The sequence below is a fragment of the Toxotes jaculatrix genome, chromosome 13 (genome assembly GCF_017976425.1).
Source record: "Toxotes jaculatrix isolate fToxJac2 chromosome 13, fToxJac2.pri, whole genome shotgun sequence".
In the NCBI taxonomy this organism is placed as follows: Eukaryota; Metazoa; Chordata; class Actinopteri; family Toxotidae; genus Toxotes; species Toxotes jaculatrix.
Genome location: NC_054406.1, coordinates 7666092 through 7682167, shown reverse-complemented (window position 1 = coordinate 7682167; position 16076 = coordinate 7666092). Strand labels below are relative to the sequence as shown.

Sequence of the window (16076 nt, the reverse complement as noted above, 5' to 3'; positions counted from 1 at the left end):
AGCACCATTTGTAATCCTCTAGTATTATACTTATGTGCAATTTGTAGGTGGTCGTACTTCAGTATTTCCATTTGATGCCTCTATATTTCAGGGGTAAATCTTTACTGCGTTACATATATTTAACAAGTTACTCATTACTTTTAAGATTAATGTTTTACACAGAAAGAGCAAATGCTGAGCTTATAAAATATGATGCATGGGTAAAGATTAAACCAGTGGTTGCAAACAGTTTTGGCTTGTGACCTCTCACAAAAAAGCAGCATGTAGTTGGGCCGTTTTTTTCTTCCTCCCTATCACTATTGATCATCTCATGACCCCTCACATTTATCATGTCACCTTTTAAGAGGGCCAAACTCTCAACTGAGAACCACTCTTACCTTCACCTTCATCATGACCAGCTAAAGAAGTAAAATAGTACTTGTAAAGAAGTAAAATGGTACTACACCAGTATTTACAATCTAAAATTGTAATTTCTGAAAAAATGTCATTCACAAAGGCAATTTTTCTGTAGACCAAGAACATTTACTACTTAAAGTATACTTTTACTTAAGTAGTAGGTTGGATGCAGGTGTACCAGTACATCTACTTGTGAAAAGGATATGGACATGTCTGCATACTGAAACTGTTCCTTTTGTATAATACTCCTTTATACTACTATTGTTACTTTTTTCTTCCCTCTTTTGTTCTACAGGAAAGCAGGTGATTTATTGTCCTTTGGAATGAAAAAGCAGGTAACTGAGGCTGTCAGCACTCGTAACAGGCTGTTTGTTTCCCTTCAGGCCACAGCAGGGTTAACAGTCATGAACACTGTTTTGTTTTGAATTGTTTACCTATCTGCAGGCCGTGCATGTTGTGCTCAAACATTCAAACCACCCAATCAGAGGACGCCTGTAGAGAACACAGCGGCTCGAGGAATGAAAGCAAATAGGGTGAACCCCACCCACAGATGCCGACTGACCTGGAATAAGTTTCATAATATTGCTGAAGGTAAGAAGAGGCAGTGATTCAGCTCGTCGGCCTTCAAGCACAATTATACCCAGTGAGTGAGATATCCCTGTGGTTGAAAGAAGAGGATCTGTGATTCAGCTGCTCAGCATTTCTTCCACCGTCATAGTTTAAAAGTGACAAGCAGCTGTAAAAGCCAATGAGGTGGAAGGCGACGTGTTGATTTACTGATCTGTATGTGTGTGAAAGAGACACTGAGGGACAGTAAGTGCGCGAACAGTCACAGCAACTTGAACATTCCTCTGTGATTATACCACCACTTTCCAAGTTACATACTTGACTGATGTAATCCATAAACTGGATTCACCCCCCCCGCCTATGCTGTCCTTCCTTCATTCACAAACACACACAGACACACACACTTAAACACACAAACACTCTTTATCTTCCCTCACACCGTCATCCCATCTTTTTCTTTCTTTCTCTCCTCACTCTGTCGCCCTCTTTTGAAGAAGTTTTCCATGCAGATCCAAGTCAAACATCTGGGTCAGCTTATATCTAGTGGAACAAGACTTGCAGGATATTGTTGGCAGGATGTATGAGCTGGAGCAGTTTACTCTGTGGGAATCCCCAATACACACACACACACACACACACACACACACACACACACACACACACACACACACACACACACACACACACACACACACACACACACACACACACAGAGACGTGGACGTTCACGCACCAGCACACGCTCACTGTTTGCTGACATTGTTTCTCTCTGCACCATTCAACTTGATTTCCAGGTGCACCAATTCATGTACGACATGTCTTTGAATACTTGTGCAGCATGAGGGATTTTTAAGAATGTGAAACCAAACACGCCACAATTAATAGTTGGTTAAATGCCATGTTTAATATTTTGAAGAATGCATTGGTTATTACCAAAAAGGATTACAAAATAGGCTCAAGAAAGGGGATAAATCATAGTCTATTGTTCAACACTGAGTACATACAATAATATGATAATCTGTAACTTAATATATGTTCACAAATTATTCATGTGCAAGGAATGCTCAAACATCCTGGTACGCCTTCTGCAAAAATCTAACATCCTCTTTTGCCTTTTTCAAAACATTCAAGAAACTGTCAGAACTGTTGAATTTGAGTTGAATGCAAAGAAGCTGGAATATACCCTGTTCTGTATGTACAGTCACTCACTGCTCTGAGAACAGTGCAGCAAGCTCCAGATATGCTGTGGTATGAAAAACAGTTGCAGAGGGAAAACACTACTCCTGCTGAATGCCCCGTGTTCTGTGAACCCACAAACTATCTGCTGGAACGCTTCCCTTACGTGTAGCCGTAGTGTTTACAAATTGCATAAGACAAAAATCCATTGCAACTCTGTCCTCTAGCTCTCCTGATTTACAGTTCTTTCCCTTCCTCCTCTTTTTCTCCCTCTTTCCACCTTTCCCTCCCACTTCCCCCACTCTTCGGTCTTGCACTCATTCAGTCTTTCTTCTCCGCCGACTCGCCTTTGCTTCCATCTTTTGGTTTGTCATCTGTTTTGTACTCCAGGAAGAAGTCGTTGCAGGCAACTGTGAGGGCGCCCATCAGAATGATGAACTCGGTGAAGTCCACCTCCCCATCATTGTTGGCGTCCAAGTCGTTCATCACCTTCTCAACCGCCTCATTATCTTTGGAGCTCTGTCAGAGGAGAACAGACAGAGAGAGGGAGTTAAGAATGTGTTCTCTGTTATGTGTGTGTGTGTGGGCATACATCACTGCACAGACTTGTTCCAGCTTGTGTGTCAGAGTATGTGAGCACATACCTTCACTTGTGTGTTGCATATTTGCAAACTGTACTTGTGTGTTAGTGTGCAACCACATATTTGCCTCTTCACACACGTCTTCTCTTACCCCTAAGTAACTCCCCAGCTCCTCTAGTAGCAGCTCCTTCAGTTCGCCTCTGCTCAGCGTGTACTTGTCGCCCTCCTTCCCTGAATATTTGTGGAAGGTCTTTATGAGCATCTGCATGGCACTCTCCAGGTTGGAACTGGGCTCCTTGGACATGCTGGAATAGGAATCAGGTCAAAAGGTCAGACTCTGCCACAGAATGCCCTCTTCAGCCCCAGCTGCATGTGCGGTCACATAGCAATCAAGGGTGAAGCCACCTCCAAGACAAAGCGATAGTTAGGAAGCCAGATGGAAACCAAAGCAGAGAGGTTTTCCCATTTCTAGAGGATGGGTCAAATAACACTCTGCGCATAGTGCAGAGGCTATTACTGACCCTAATTTAAGTAGTCTGGTCATTGTGTGTGTGTGTGACCTTACTGGGTTTTACATTTCAGACGTTTGGATAGAAAGGTGGAGGATAGCTTTGGAAAGGTTTTTCGAACAATCTTACACACATTGTGTCCGGCATCGTGGAGCTTCTCGTGCTGGACTCGTGAAGAGACTGTGCACACACAGACACAGATAGAGTCACTGTCAATGATGCAGCGTTTGAGTCTGAATACATCCTATCTCAGTGTGTAAAAAAAAACAAAAAACACATTCATGTCACCTCATGTGCTGCATAAAAATACAGTTGAGCTGTATTGATAGTCCTTGGGTTTTTGCTTCAATAAGCTGATAAGCATGTAACTATCAACACTGTGGTATCAGTGTAAAAGCGGTCTCGGTGTAAAGCACGTTCTCTGTCCATTGATCATGTAGCAGCCTTATCATTTAAAATGGAAACCAGAAGTGAAACAAAACTTGTTTGGTGAACACATTCAGAAACCTAAGGGTTCAGCTCATACACTAATGTGTGCATACAGATGAGGGCACCCATTCACTTCCACTCTTCTTTGGTCACATTTAACTTTAAGGCTCAAGATTAAAGTTAAGGAACCTTCCCACATGGAAAATAAAAGCCTAAAGTATTGTTTTGAGGCTAATCCACAACCACACAAAGCACTGAAGGAAGCATTCATTCAATCAATCAATCAATCAATGTCTCTGTGCATGATTTATTAACTAATCAGCAATTACAAAAGCAGACAGGGATGCTCATGTCAGTCACTGGTTATTGCCTCTCATCATTCTGCAGAGCACTGTACCAGAGAGGACAGAGTTCTAGGCAGCTGAGACAAAAGAGGAGGTGAACGGACACCAAAGCTGGCTACCTGGAAAATCTATAGGGGTCATCTGTCTCACTGACTGACACAATACAATAGGAAACCATGGAGACAAAAATGCTATCAGTAACACAATATTGAGTATGGTAATAATGCATATGCACTATGTAATCTTAATGAAGGAACAAAATCCCTGTCGAGAGACTTGTAATGTTAAACATTTGATCGAAAAAAGGCTAAATCCATTTTGTAGTGTGGGAAATATTGATGCACTAATGGTTTGGTATATCCACTCTGTTCTTATAGGCACAACATGGATATACATGGATGTATTGGCCTCACTTGTTTCCATATTTCACTGATGTATACATTTCCTGTCATGCTCTTCTCAAAGCCCACACATCAACAAACTTTTCAAGACAGAACTGTTCAAATGAAGCCCACAGTTATGTTTTCCAAGTCTTGTGATGAGTGCCCACTTCCCAGTGTCTCAGTGCTCTCAAGGTTTTTCATTTGACCTCTGCTTGCTGCAGCTGCACAGTTGATAAAATACTTCACTTTACAAGGAACCCTTGATCAGATACAGAAGAGAAAGTACAATGAAGCAACCCCTCCGAGTTGTCTTACCTGAGTGCTGATGGAGGGCCTCCTTTGTCTTTGAAGAGGTGCAGGGGACAGAGCCAAGGCAGAGATGGATGAGGAGAGAGTTTGCCAGTGGCTTAAATATCACCTGCCTCTCTCCCTCCTCCCCCTCCTCCCCCTCCTCCCCCCACCATCAAAATCCTTCACCCACTGACGTACATGCACTCTGCTTCTGTTTCTCTATCCTCCCCTCTCTCCCTCTCTCTCTCTCTCTTTCTTTGCAGGTGCTTTCTCTACCTTCCTCTCTCCATCACTCACAAACATGCACATACAACGGGATTCCTGAAAGTAACCCAGCACACAGGATACCTCAAATAATAATATGTTATCGTCACAGTTTTATTCAATATTAGCCATTACATGTCACATAGAAAAAGCAAAAATGATACAGCATTACATGTGAAGTTGAAATACTAGCATAGTGGAGTTTACTAGATTTGACAGTGGACTGAAATTAGTCCAACTGCTAAACACACAAACCCTCTAATACTTGGCAGGAAATAAACAGAGCACATCAACGTGAAACGTGTGAAAACCTGCACAATATCCTGGCAATGGTCCCATAATCACAAACATTTTGACCCAATGAGCTTTAAAAGCACATCCATATACTTGTATGTACACTTATCATATCTACTGGGAGGATTCTTAACACAGGCCTTTATCTTCATCTACTGTGTCTCAGTGAAAGAGACTTATTGTGTGGCAATGAAAATCTGGCGTCAAATACTCCCTGCTGCAAATCTGCTGTGTTTGGTTCCAGCATGTTTTTAATCTACGTGGACTTAAGGTTGGGTGGGGTTTACACCATGGGACAGTAACAAAACTGCCAGTGCAGACAGTTCAACCTCTCTGAAAGAAGGTTAGCGCTCACAGCTCACTCTGTCCATCTGCTATTCCAAATAGATTAAAAGAAAGCATTAACTGAGATAAAATAATTTCCAGATGACGTTTAACCCAGGTCTGTTCACGCTAAATCCAGGAATCTGTTGGTAGTGCAAGTCAAGTCATTTCAATACACCAGTAAAGTTAATTTTGCTTGATCCAGTTTCTTCTTACCACAAGTTGGCTTAAGATGATTGGCTGAGAGCAAAGAAAGAAAACAGATCACATTTTAAAAATAATTAAAATGAATTGCAGTATGATTAAACACCTGGCCTGTGGTGTGTATACATATATATGTATATATATACAAAAGATGCAAGTGCCTGAGGCCTAACTACATGTTAAACAGGAAACTGGCTGTAGATGGTGCAAGAGAGTGATATGTTTCCATTGTTCACAGGAAGTACCATTAATAGAAAATGTTTTGATACAAAAAAAAAGAATATGGGTTTTAATAAAAGAAATAATAATATAGTCTAAATAACCCAAAATGTATTAAGAAGTTTGTTAGTAAATAGATCATGCAGGAAACATAGTGTACTACTGTGTGAGTATAAAGGCTGAGCAGAGTGAGTGTAAATGAGAGTATTTACAATGGGAGTGTCACAGTGAGACAGGGTGACCACATGACTCGGTTTGTTTGTCTTGCCCATTTTGCTGCCAAGCAGTTTGGAGTGCCTGGTGCTGTTACAGTGCATAAGGTGCACATTTGGTAGAGTGCCATAAACGTGTGTGCCTTGAGCACTACGTGGCTGGCCAGGTAGACCGATAATATAGCAAGCCTGCAACACGAACCTTTTTCTCATGGCTGCATTATTTATGATGAGACAATTTACAAATCATTAAATTGTAATTAACAAATTGCATGTAACTACATTTTCAAGTGATCTCCATAGTGGTCCAAACAAAAAAGAATTAGGTTAAAAATATAAAGAGGCCATGTGGAACTTAAATAATGGCCACAATAATGGTAGTACAATAGTAGTATTTAGCAAATACGCTTCTGATAGCATGCAGCATCTTATTATTATCCTGTTATAAAAGATCACACCACATAAATTTATATTGATGGCTCAGCATATTTTTTTTTTTACTTAGCACAACCTCTGACAACGATCCCTCTGACACCACCACTTCGTCTGATGGGCAGGATCAGTGGAGCCCGAGATTACTTTCATGTAATTGTTTGTGTCCCAGGGTGTGTTACCCATCAAATGCCTAATCCAGTAGTTTCCCAATGCCTGGGACTCAAGGATCCAGTTGCATGCCAAACAGGGTCTTTAAACTGTATGAGGGTGTGACCGACAAACAAACAGCCAGGCCTGAACAACTGGTGCTAAAACCAGTGGAAGACAACAAGCAACAATCATCAACTTTAAACAGGTCCTCAAAAAAAAGAGGTCGAATTTGTGTCACTCCAATCCAGTGCTACTCCAGATACTCTACAGTCCAGCACCTTTATGCATCAATAAGTAGAATATGACTATCGCAATAGTGTGGTTTGGAAAACACAATAACAGGTACTGTATCAGAAGGTACTTTAGATAAAAATTGCCAGACACACCTGTTGTGGGTTTCTTTACTTCTTGTTATCCTGTTTTTTGCCACCAGTTCTAATCCAGAAGGATTAGGTTGCATGAACACCTTCTCTAACGTGCTCCTCCAGTGACCATTCCACTCCCGTGGGACTATTTTGGGCTCCCTTTTGACCGTAAGGGTCCTTGGTGTGGGTTGCAGCCTTAGAACCTTAATTATTTAGCCAAGGGCCACGCCTGATCTTCCAGTTCCTATTCCATAGCTGACTATGAGTGAGGAGAATGTACTGTAGACTTCAGATGAAGTTAACCTCTATGGGAATTACAGAAAAAAAGAAAGCGATAGAGAGCCCATGAATTAGACTGAAAGAGAGGGAAGAAGGTGTGATGGGGAACAATTGAGTACACAATTAAGATGAGCTGAATGCAAAGCTTCAGCAAAACAATTTGTTTATTGTCATGCCAAATCAGCTCCATAGCACTGTGAGTTAAAAGATGAGAATGTAAAAAAAAAAAAGTTGTAGTGTTATTGACAGATTTTTATGAAACCATTACAGGAATAGTTCGAGATTTTGAGATTTACACTTAGTTGCTTTCTTGCCAAGAGTTAGATGAGAAGATTGATACCACTCTCGTATCTGTCCAGTAAATATGAAGCTATATCAGTAGCCAGTTAGCTTAGCTTAGCATTAAGGCTAAAAACCAGCGGAAACTGCTATCCTGACTCTGTCTGCCTACCAGCAGCTCTTGAGCTCACTAATTAACACATTATATCATGTTTGTTTAATCTGTACAAAAAACAAAGTACAAACAAGATTGAACAGCCCAGATATAACATATTAGTCAGTGAGCTTTAAAGGTGCCAATAGATTGTTTTCTGTTCACCTTTGGAGCCAGGGTGGCGGTTTCCCTGTATTTCCAGTCTTTATGCTAGGATGAGCTAACGAATCTGGCTGTAGCTTCACATGCTAAAACCATATAAGAGTGGTGTCGATTGTCTCATCAGTGTTCTTGGCAAGAAAGCTAATAAGCACAAAAATGTCAAACTATTACTTTAAGCCATTAGTACCTAGCAATTTGTATATTAGTGATATTTCACTCGGAGGACTGGACAGCAAGTAATATAGGGCTGCGTGACACAACTGTGGAAGGAGAGATCCAGACAGTGAATCAAAAGTGAAGAGAGGACAGGATTTAAATGAAACCTCTTGTCTGTAGTGGTGTGTTAACATGCAGTGACACTTTGGTCTCGTGTGCAGGGAACTCATACTTTGCAGTAAAGTTTCACAGGGATATGGCATGCACATGATAGTGTACGTCTGCATGCAATCATAGTATATTATCATGATGAGGTAAATGTGCTAAATAGTGGAATGCACATGCTGTACATATGAACATAGTGGTAACTAGCACTAGTACAAAGCAATAATTCTACTGTCATGTACATGTATTATTTCTCATACATTAAGATTGGGGTTTCTTCAGAGCTAGGTTTGTAGTGTTTGAAGGTTTTACCTACATTTTGTATTTCAAAGTTGTGTGCATTTAAAAAAAACTTTAGTGGCTTACAAACTTATTTTGGCAATGTTAATGCTATGTTTTATGTAGTGTTTAATGTAAATGTGTAGAGTGATTTTTTTGTTTGTGAAGGAATGGATTGTCCCCTATGAGGTTGCCTCCTCTGTCTTCTTCTCCGCGTTTTCCTCCACAGCTGCAGCTGGCTTCTCTGCAGCCTCCTCCACCTTTTTTGTTTCCTCCACCTTCTCCTCTCCTTTCACCGCCTCTGCTGCTGCCACCACTACTGCTGCTGCTGTCGGTTCCTCCTTTGGCTGCGTCTCTCCCTCTGCCTTTACTTCTACCTTTACTTCCACCTTTCCATCTGCACTTGGTTCTACCTTTACTTCAGCAGTTGCTTCTGCCTTCGGCTCTTCATTTGCTTCTGGCTTTGCTTCCTCCTTTGCCTCTGGCTTCTCCTCCTCTTTGGCAGGGGTGCTTTGTGCCACTTGTCCGGATGCAGAATTCTGGGCTGGCTCTTCTTTGGCAAGGACATTCTGCTCGCTGAGCGAGACCGCCAGGTAGCCGACCAGCTTCATGTACTCCTCAAAGCCAACCTTGCCATCCTGGTTTGCATCCAGTTCCTTTCCCATGTTGCTGACCGCCTCATTGCTGTCTGTGTCCTGAGTAGTAGGCACACACAACCATGAGACAATCAAGCATGATGATGAGTAACTCTACCTGGACCCATGGTGGTAAAATCACCACACACTATTAGTAAATGATAAGTAAATGATGAGTAAATCTATCGGTGGCTCTATTTACATTATAATGCAGATGAATGTCATTCTATCATATTAGATCACTGTTCCCATTCACCTTCTGTACACTACACCACCATTTGGCCACAATGCTCTGGAAAGGTTAAGACTAGCCAGTGCTAATGGCAAAACTACTGGGTGCTTTTCTGTGGGGTAGTTACATAACGTAAGTGTTGGTAACATTTCAGAAAGGTTCAGTGAAGAATTCCTAACCGTGAGGATGTTGCTGAGCTGCGACTTGACAAGAGTCTGGAATTCTTTCTTTCCTAGACTCTCCTTTCCCTTGCCCGACTTCAGGAAGACCTTCACCAGGGTCTGAATGGCATTCTCCATGACTCCTCTGTGTGGAAAAAGGGAGAGGTAAAGACAGTGGTGTGAGGTAGATAGAATGATAGAGCAAACCAGGGCAGAAATGATTAAACTGCTGTTGCGTGCTGTGTGAGGGAGGAAGTTGCAGGATGGTCTGATTCCAAACACATTTAAGTGATGGGCACATTCAGTGGAAAATGAAACAGAGGATCTCCTTGTGTCCCTACAAGGCCTTTCGTTTCACGTGTTGAGTCTAGAGGGAGGGACGGTGATGTGAGATAAGTGGAGAAGGTGAGAGGGAGTCTGATTGAGAGACAAGCACCGATGCACAATGGAAGTTCTGATCTTTGATAGGTCATCTGATCTAGTGAAGCTACCAAGGGGACTGGGCTTCAGATTACCTAAGGGATTACCTTGTCCCTGTCTGCTCCTCTCTCTCTCTCTTTATTTCTTTGTCTCTCTCTCTCTTACCAGCTGTACCTGCCTCTCTCTTTCAGTGCCACTGTCTCATCCTTGTTTTCACTCTGCTGCCCTTTCTTCTTCTCAAGCCACTGCCTTCACATTGTTGTACACAAATACACACACATCCCTAATGAATTTGACGTCGAGGCCTGATATGGATTACACATCAGCAGATAATTCCTTTACGTTAAAAACATACACAAATATTTAAAAGTCTACTCAGACCTTACCTGACTCAGACTGTGACACAATCATAAATACAGATCTTGACAGGTGTGTAGATAATCTACAGACATTGCTCAAAATGTAAAACATGCCAGTGGGTGACACATCTTTGCAGGAATTCCATTCATTGCTGTCTGCGAAGATCACTTAGACAGGAATTTACAGGCTAACACCGAGCTAGTTTGCCCCAAAGCGGTGACAGGATGTGTTGTAGCTGAACGTACTCGTCTGTCAGCTTCAGTACTGAAACACTGCAGAGCAAACAAGAGTTTACACTGGTGAAAAAACACACTGTAGACTCCTTGAATCCACAAGGACAGTGTCTTGCTCACATTAGCCGAGTGGTTGTTTGTAAACAGCACATTAATATCTCAATTACTGAAGTGCATGTCACACTCGAGCACCCTCCAGCCCAGCAATCTCTCTACAGCAGTCACCATAAGTGTGTATGGCCAAGAGCATGTGCCTGTTAGTCTCATTATACCACAAGACACCATGAGAGCTCTGATACTGTGGCATAGGGCCATTAAAATCTAAAATTTCACTCAACCCCTTTCGGACTTTGTAAGGTGACCAACTGACCTGTAACTGTTTGACCCATTCTGCTGTGACACTAACATAGTACAACCACACGTTTGCATGTTGAGCGAGCATATCTCATCTGATTGTCAATACAGCTGTCACTGTACAATAGTAATAATGTTACGAGCATTGATTCAGAAAACAGGTTAGTCTAGCGCACCTTTGATTTAAACTGCCATCCACAGATCATGTCTTTTATCAGTGTTTGTGATATCACAGACAGAGTCCGTGTTTTGCAGGAACTTTAGGGGACTTCTTCCTGCACCGGTGACACACCCTCCGCAGCCTTAGCACATAAGGGCCTTAACTGCTCTCAGTGCGCCCTATCCAAAAATACCCAGCAAAGACATTTCATCTATTCTTAGATTGATATTTACGTCCATTCTCACATTTATTATTTACTCCGTGGGCCGTCTTAAGGCGGTAATTTCCTTTTCGATAGAGTTACAACATGTGTCCTAATTTCGACAAATGAATTTGAGATTTCCATCACCAGTCCCACGTCAGAGCTTCGTCTTTTCCCACTCAGGAGACAAACTAATCCCCATTATTTGTCTCAAAATGCGCAAAAGACAACAAATAATTAAATATACAGCCCTACAACCAGAGGTTTCCCGTTTCCCTCCACAGCCCAAAGGAGATTGAGTGTTGCGTTTCCAAATGGGCGAATGTGATACGGTATGTGCGCAGAGTAATGACAATACTACCGCTCGTGTGTCATCAAATATTAACAGAGGAACAAGTTAGGTTGTGGCTGTAAATTGCGGCGAGCAGACGTACAGTGGCTGTCTTTCAGCCAACTCCCCGGCCAGGTTTGAAAATACGGACAACTGAACGTTGAGATGCGTGCGCAACACTGTCAACAAGCATCAGGTTTGCCAGGACTCATCATCATTAACACCGAAATCGACTTTAAACACTATAAAATCCGTACTGAAAGAGGCTGTCATAGGCGACACGGCTCGACAAAAATGCACTCCGCAAGCCAAGCTGTCACTCCTTGTGGGCCTCTTAATAAAAAGCACACTGTGCGCAAAGTGTTGATTTTTGCGCAACTTTGGGCTTTTACGCGCGACAGTGGAGCCCACTGGAAATACTATATTTAAGATGAATATTCTGTCACCTAAAGTCACTTTAATTTTTGATAAGCTGTTTGCAATTGATCGGCAACTTGACAACTGATCTACATCAAACTATCAAATATCTTTCCGAGGGAAAGAGAGAGAGAGAGAGAGAGGGGGGAGGGAGAGCATATGGCAGTTAAACACAGCCAATAAAACCGAAAAAGTAAATGGTAATCAAAGCAAAGTAGCCACTGTCCATCATCATTTACTCTTTTATAAAAGTGCAACGTGAGCCCGAGAGCTGCAGTCATTGAAACCGTCCTGCACTCAGACCGCGGCCAAGTTTCATGGGATGGCTTTTGCAAGAGTATAGCCTACCGAAACGTGGCAAAAAAAAAAAAAAAACGATGAGCAAATACAGTGGTCGTAAGGAGGAGAAACTTAAAGGAATCCAGAAAGACGCATTCAACTCACCGTATACCGTCTGCGGGACAAGAGAAGTGTGTAAATGTGCACAAATTTGAGTTTCTGCCCTCTTCTCCGCCTTTCTACGCTGCTTTGAGTCCAGAGAACTTGCCAAACTAGTAGGACTGCAGAATCTCTTCCGTGATTTAGGTTTTTTCTTTCCTTAAAACTTTTCCCCCTGACAAGTCAAAGGGCGTGTACCTGGAAGAGTGAGAGGGAGAACTGGGAATGTGGAAGAGCGCGGGTCTAACTCTCAGGAAAAGGGAGTGAAAGTGTATCAAAACACTTATACTTGGTTTTTATTGGAATTATCTTTGGCTCATGGGCCAGCTGTTTCGCGTCATGTGTGATTTGCACAGTTTCACGCCAGCTAGCCTGGCTTGTGGCTTGGAGCGGCTTCATCCGCAGGGACGAAGAGACAGGGCGGGTGGGATTACTTCATCTGCAGAAGTCTCAGTCGCTTTAAAAAGTATTTCACTTATTAAATGTAGGCACACACACATAAAATACACTTTGAAACTGGAAGTATAGTTATCATATAGACTCCTACAACCCTTTTTTTAAAAGAGGAGGTGCCTCCTTTTTTTTTTGTCTTTGGACAACAAATTCAAAATACCCTTTTCTGTTGCACCAAAAGTTACAAACATGAACAACATCAAATTTTGCAACCACAAAACATGGCAGTGATCTTCCCCCCACTGACACTTTGGTAATTTGAGAGTAAAGGAATCTTCATTGAAAATACTACAGAAAAGCCAGTGTGGGTTTCAAAAGTGGTGCAAGAGGTAAAGCAGTCTTGCCAGATTCTTGAAAGGGTTTTCAAGTGTCGTAAATTCCCTCCACCGATTAAATCACACTGTTAGTGCTTCTTACTATGGATAAGGGAGACACAACTAAGGGAGCTTCCGAATGCAGACAATGTACTCACAGCCCACACCAGATGGGTGCCCTGCTCATTTAGTCTTTAGCTCTGCTGCTGCTGACTCATTTGCCCGTCATCACTCCTCCCACACTGGCACCTTAGCATGTGCACTGTGGATACAAAGGTCACATTTACTTATCTGTTGAAAGATCCATGTTCTCAAAATCAGTGAGCTGCACCTCTTCTCTTTTACAAAATTAAAACAGACCCACAAGCTATAAAACAGCTGGGGAGCATGCCAGCACACATAACTCTGTCTAGACATCAGAGTTAATACAAAGTGACCATAACACCCAGAATTACAAGCTAAACAAGCAAAGTTCAATTTAACTACAAGACCCAAAATGTTGCAAAAACAATAAGTCCCCACAAACATAACTGGATGCATATCCCTGTTACACAGTCTACTGAGGCCTCAATGACAGTGAAGACCAGGCTACGCTTTTGCATCACTGCTCCTTAACGCTTGGACAGGCGGCTTTGTACAGGCATTATGAAGCTCTATGGAACAAGATATTGTCTGCATGGTGAAGTTGCGGTAGCATATAGGATTACAGGCCCCTAAATCAAGGCTGTAATACACTCCCGCTCAAATGTGTGTGGCTGGACATCATTTAATGTGGTGAATGAATGACAGGAGACAGAGTGTTGGTGGCTGAGGGTTCAGGACAAAGAAGCCTTTAATTCAAAGTTCCCTGCATTCAACAAATGGTTAACTAAACAGTTACACATGTCGCACTGGTGGAGTGATAAAAGAATTCAAATGCCTTTGAGTTTACAGTTGGAAAGCTTAAATTGAGTTGATTGGTATTGCGCAATCTGCTCAAAGCCACCGCTGACATAGGACGGCAAGCTCTACTGACTGAAGCCACCCTGTTTGCTCGCCAGTTTTCCAATCAGCTGCCAGAACTCCGAGAAAGTCAGTTCCCCGTCGTTGTTTTCATCCAGCGAGCCCATGAGCTGGTCAATCGCCGCAGCATCGCCGGAGTTCTGTGGGTAATGATCCAGAAGAGACCCTGATCAATATAAGATCACTCTGAGCTGCAACATCAGCCACTCTGAAAGACTGTCCTGCCACCTAATGGTTGAGTGTAGCAATAAATACAACTGAAGTAAAAATTAATTTACATCTAACTTACAAAGACCATGATAAAACATGCATTCAGTTAATAAATGTGCAATGCACATACGTTACATATAAATAACCAGTGTCTGATGCATGTTATACACAATTATTTCCATTCCACGTTCAAGTGCAGTCCAATGACTTCCTTCTTTTCATCTCACAGTCAAATGAATAAAAGAAATGAATAATAATCTAATGCTAATTGTAATTTGAGACTGGAACATTATTTTATGTGCAAAGTTATTCACTGATAAATGGAAAAAATGGTAGATGAAAAAAAGGCTAAATTTATCTGCATCCCAAATATATTATCTTGTATATGAAGTCCCTCATGTAGTACAGTGTTATATGAAATCTGCCTAAAAGTGAACACCATCATTTAAGGCACACAAATGCTGTGTTCTCATATACAAATTGCAAATAATTTAACAGTATAAAGTTGTCAATTTTTTTGTGGGCAACAAAAAACATGATGAAGATATAGTCATTTAAACTCATCTGTAAAACTGAGGGGCAGCAGGAATGGATTTCTTATGAAGACAGATAACAGTGGAGCTTTGAGTAAAAGCAATAACCCACAGTAAAATGTCAGAATAACAGTGCAGTGATATCTCAAGAGGCTACAGACACCTTAATGTTGCACAATAAACCACACTGTCGATACAAGTCAGCAAGCAAACTGTCCAGGAACAACTTAGGAGATGTACCTTGACATAGTTGGGGAGCTGAGAAGTCACCAGGTTGTGGAATTCGTCTTTGCTCAGGGTGCTGGCGGATCCATCTTTCCCAGCATACGTCTTGAACTGGGTGACGAGGGTGGAGATGGCAGCTTCCATGATGGTTCGTGCAAAGAACTGGAAAGTAAATGAACAGAGAGACAAAATCCTCTACAAAGCTGCAAACTTCATTCCAATTAAGAAATGAGTCAAATATAGATTTGTGATGAAAATCAGTGGCCGCGATCTTACCTGTTGTGTTGAGATACCGTCTGGTGCGTTACAGCAGGTACCAAGAACCTTGTCCCTCCACGCTGACATCATCCCTCTAAATATATATGCTTTTTCTCCCGTTCACTGATGCACACATCAGCGGAAAACACTTAACCTGCCCCCTTCTCCCCCATCCAGCAGGCTGCCCTTATCTCAGCCAGATTTCCACTACTCAGGGGATACACATCACAAAACTGCACACATACACACCTACGTAAACACACACACATATATACAAAACAAAAACAAAACTGCCACTCTGTCCTGCAAAGGGCAAATTTGTACTGATGAAAGCACAAAATCCATTTTGGTATGTTTGCAGAGCAAGGGATTTACTGATAGCATCCTTGTCAGGCCATTCACATCAGCCGACTGTATCATGCATGCCTAAGCAGTAATTAGTTTATACAAAACATGACTCAGATAGTATGGCATTCAGGAGAAACACACAATGTCTCATTTAAATCTTCATGGTTACAGGA

General features: G+C 41.9%; 3 protein-coding genes across 4 annotated transcripts; all 3 read right to left on the bottom strand.

The window, feature by feature from the left end:
- Positions 1–1896: 1896 nt before the first annotated feature.
- On the bottom strand, positions 1897–4767 carry s100s (S100 calcium binding protein S). 2 transcript variants are annotated; one of them, XM_041053237.1, is made up of 4 exons: positions 4701–4767; positions 3363–3409; positions 2872–3025; positions 1897–2658 (listed from the first exon to the last, which is right to left on the bottom strand). In XM_041053237.1, exons 2-4 carry the CDS (start codon positions 3374–3376, stop codon positions 2461–2463), a joined length of 366 nt encoding a protein of 121 aa, XP_040909171.1. In that variant the 5' UTR covers positions 3377–3409; positions 4701–4767; the 3' UTR covers positions 1897–2460. The 2 variants fall into 2 exon arrangements, with proteins under 2 accessions (XP_040909171.1, XP_040909172.1); XM_041053238.1 differs by having other exon boundaries at positions 3359–3409; positions 4701–4727.
- Positions 4768–5038: 271 nt separating this feature from the next.
- s100u (S100 calcium binding protein U) lies at positions 5039–12720 on the bottom strand. Its single transcript, XM_041053276.1, has 3 exons — positions 12567–12720; positions 9664–9790; positions 5039–9312 (listed from the first exon to the last, which is right to left on the bottom strand). Exons 2-3 carry the CDS (start codon positions 9781–9783, stop codon positions 8800–8802), a joined length of 633 nt encoding a protein of 210 aa, XP_040909210.1. The 5' UTR covers positions 9784–9790; positions 12567–12720; the 3' UTR covers positions 5039–8799.
- Positions 12721–14125: 1405 nt separating this feature from the next.
- s100a11 (S100 calcium binding protein A11) lies at positions 14126–15707 on the bottom strand. The gene is made up of 3 exons (XM_041053572.1): positions 15574–15707; positions 15313–15459; positions 14126–14469 (listed from the first exon to the last, which is right to left on the bottom strand). Exons 1-3 carry the CDS (start codon positions 15643–15645, stop codon positions 14335–14337), a joined length of 354 nt encoding a protein of 117 aa, XP_040909506.1. The 5' UTR covers positions 15646–15707; the 3' UTR covers positions 14126–14334.
- Positions 15708–16076: the final 369 nt, after the last annotated feature.

Excerpts from the sequence above, each read along its gene's own strand:
- s100s (XM_041053237.1), bottom strand. Across the intron at positions 2,659-2,871 it reads AGCTGGGGAGTTACTTAGGG|AGCTCCAAAGATAATGAGGC; the intron begins GTAAGAGAAGAC and ends CTCCTCTGACAG.
- s100u (XM_041053276.1), bottom strand. The coding sequence starts at position 9,783 with ATGGAGAATGCCATTCAGACCCTGGTGAAGGTCTTCCTGAAGTCGGGC. Across the intron at positions 9,313-9,663 it reads AGCTCAGCAACATCCTCACG|GACACAGACAGCAATGAGGC; the intron begins GTTAGGAATTCT and ends CCTACTACTCAG.
- s100a11 (XM_041053572.1), bottom strand. The coding sequence starts at position 15,645 with ATGATGTCAGCGTGGAGGGACAAGGTTCTTGGTACCTGCTGTAACGCA. Across the intron at positions 15,460-15,573 it reads ACGGTATCTCAACACAACAG|TTCTTTGCACGAACCATCAT; the intron begins GTAAGATCGCGG and ends TTTACTTTCCAG. Across the intron at positions 14,470-15,312 it reads AGCTCCCCAACTATGTCAAG|AACTCCGGCGATGCTGCGGC; the intron begins GTACATCTCCTA and ends CATTACCCACAG.